The following is a 2712-nucleotide window of genomic DNA, read 5'->3' as shown; positions in this document are numbered from 1 at the left end:
CCAAAAATATTATCTTATCATATCTCACTCTCGTAAGTGACCGTGAAGGGTTTGACAACCCCTTTATTGCGTTGGTTGTGAGGTTCTTATTTGTTTGTGTAGGTGCGGGGGACTCAAGCATGATCTCCTACTGAATTGATACCTTGGTTCTCAAAAACTGAGGGAAATACTTACGCTACTTTGTTGCATCACCCTTTTCTCTTCAAGGGAAAACCAACGCAGTGCTCAAGAGGTAGCACCCTCTAACTTGCCTTGTGCAAGTCAGAGGATCTGGTTCCCAAAATCTTTCTTTCTTCTCTTTGGCCAGTTAAAGCATAGACTCGTTTAGTTCTCAAAAAGAAGAAGCAGAAACTTGTTATTATTTTTATTTTTTTTCCTTTATTGTGCATTCTCTTCTTATTCTTTAGGGCGACAACAAGACATAAGCTCACCAAAATGCAGAACAAAACAGAACACACAATTCTTGAAGGGGAAGCTTGTTGAGTTGTGGCTAAGCACGCCGCACGCTGTGCTCTTGTACGTGTATTTATACAAGTGGATACACTGATAAGTGAGAAGCACCATGGTGCACTACTGGAGAAAAAGAAAAGAATGATAAGCTCGGTCTAGCGAGTGTAAGCAATCCTCCATGCCTACAAAATTCTGTAATGACCTCGCAACAGAAGGCACTTCAACATCCATGACACCCTCTAGCATGCGAACAACTTGCCCCATCATTGGCCTGTGATCCTCATCATCTTGGATGCACCAGCATGCGATCTTGCAAGCTCTGCTCAGCTGCTCGACATTGACATAGCCATCCAGCCAACTATCCAGCAGGCACATGACATCTCTTTCGGCCACCTTGACTGCAGCAAAGATGGGAAAGTAAGTGAACCTCCCTTCCTTAATTTTCTCTGCATTCCTTCGCCCTGATATAATCTCAAGAAGTGTCATTCCGTAGCTGTAAACATCAGATTTGTGTGTGATGGGAAGCCCCGAGATCCACTCCGGTGCAAGGTATCCGATGGTTCCCCGCATTGTTGTCAGGGCCCTGTTGAAATCTCGACCAAGAAGCTTCGCCATACCGAAGTCTGCAATCTTAGGACAGAAATGTGCATCAAGGAGCACATTGTCCGGCTTCATGTCGCAGTGTATAATGCAGTCCTCGCATTCCTCGTGTAGATAAGCCAAGCCTCTTGCAATCCCAAATGCTATACGGTACCGGAGCTCCCAGATTAGCTTTACAGAAGTCCTTGAAAACAGATGGGAACTCAAAGATCCGTTCTCCATGTACTCGTATATCAGCAACCTCTTGCTTCCCTCGGCACAAAACCCATATAAACGAACAAGATTGATGTGCTGGATGATTCCAACTGTTTGCACTTCTGCTCGGAATTGCTTCTCCCCTTGCCTAATGTCTTTAAGCTTTTTGACGGCCACCACGGAGGAACCTTGCAATGTCCCCTTGAAAACACAGCCGAAGCCTCCTTCTCCAAGTTTCTCCGAGAAATTTCTAGTTGCTCTCTTTATCTGAGTATCCGAGAAGATCGTGAGGCCGCTATTGGAATTCACTGGTTTATCCGCCGTACAAAACTTCTGTTTTCCCATTACTCGCAAAAGAACCAGACCAATAAGGATGACTGCTAACACATCTGCCATCAGTAGAACAACAGTTTCAATCGTCATCGTACTACTCTCTGGAGGCTGGAGCAGATCACCAAGACCACAACACAGAGCCAGAGCCAGAGTACCCTACTACCGAATTACAGATACACAGAACTGATAGAGTACCCTAGTAATACGCCAATACCAAGGGTTAAAGACGACATGATCCTCAACGGACGCCAAGATTAAAGAGGGCTATAAGGTGATGATCTAATGACCATATGCCAAACGTGAAACCTAAACCACATGGAGGAAATGGGCATTTGAAACCCAACATGAAAGTACCATATTTTGAGAGTTAGGGTCTAGCTACCAATCAGAAATTGGCCTGGAAGGAGAGTATCTGTTGGCTGTTGCAGGTGCAAAGCTACAACTGGAGACAAGACCTGATCAAGTAGAGAAGGAGTATTACTGAGACTGAGAGACAAGATAATGAAAACACGAGCTTGCTTACCTTAGTAAGAGATCATCACAGCCAATTGAATGTTCTAGCCATCCCAAAGTCCCAACAGCGTACTGCAACCAAATAGGAGAGGAAACCATGGCTAAGACCAAGAGGTCTAGCATTCCAAGTCAACGATGTTGACATGCTTTTAAGGCCGAAAATATGTGGAATTTATAACCTCGTGGTGTCCTAATCATACTGGAAAATGTTTGGATTGCCTCGCTCTAGGACAAGGGAAATCTCCTCATCTTCTACTTGCAGATGTTGACATTGGCCAAACTTGCTCGCTGGACCACGGAGAGGTCGACCAGGCAAGCTGGTTCTTTTGGATCCAGACACTTAGTTCGACAAACAGCAAGTGATAACGATAGTATTGGTGGAAACTATGCTTGGGAAACACTATGGTTGGGGCTTTGAAAGCCACTAAAAATATATCTAAAAACAGTAAGTAATTAACTTTCTTCCTTGTTTTTTACTTTCTTCCGGTAATTCAAGTCTGAGCCTGAGCTCATCTACACCTGATGAACATTAAATTCAAAATAAAAAGTACAAATAAAAAATCTGAATTCTTTTGGCATCCAAGATGCTTGAATGTGTGATGTGTGTGCGAAAAAGAGATA

The 2712-nt window shown here is 43.8% G+C and overlaps 1 protein-coding gene across 1 annotated transcript; it reads right to left on the bottom strand.

Moving 5' to 3' along the window:
• Positions 1 to 570: 570 nt before the first annotated feature.
• LOC123153074 (G-type lectin S-receptor-like serine/threonine-protein kinase At2g19130) lies at positions 571 to 2203 on the bottom strand. Its single transcript, XM_044572373.1, has 2 exons — positions 2102 to 2203; positions 571 to 2033 (listed from the first exon to the last, which is right to left on the bottom strand). The coding sequence occupies exon 2, from the start codon at positions 1666 to 1668 to the stop codon at positions 571 to 573; it is 1098 nt and encodes a 365-aa protein (XP_044428308.1). The 5' UTR covers positions 1669 to 2033; positions 2102 to 2203.
• Between the last annotated feature and the right edge of the window lie 509 nt (positions 2204 to 2712).

This window comes from Triticum aestivum, chromosome 7A, assembly GCF_018294505.1.
Source record: "Triticum aestivum cultivar Chinese Spring chromosome 7A, IWGSC CS RefSeq v2.1, whole genome shotgun sequence".
Lineage (NCBI taxonomy): Eukaryota > Viridiplantae > Streptophyta > Magnoliopsida > Poales > Poaceae > Triticum > Triticum aestivum.
The sequence above is the reverse complement of the archived record's forward strand: the minus strand, read 5'-3'. Positions and strand labels throughout refer to the sequence as shown.

Bases quoted from the DNA above. Each gene is read 5' to 3' on its own strand.
- LOC123153074 (XM_044572373.1), bottom strand. From the start codon at position 1,668: ATGACGATTGAAACTGTTGTTCTACTGATGGCAGATGTGTTAGCAGTC.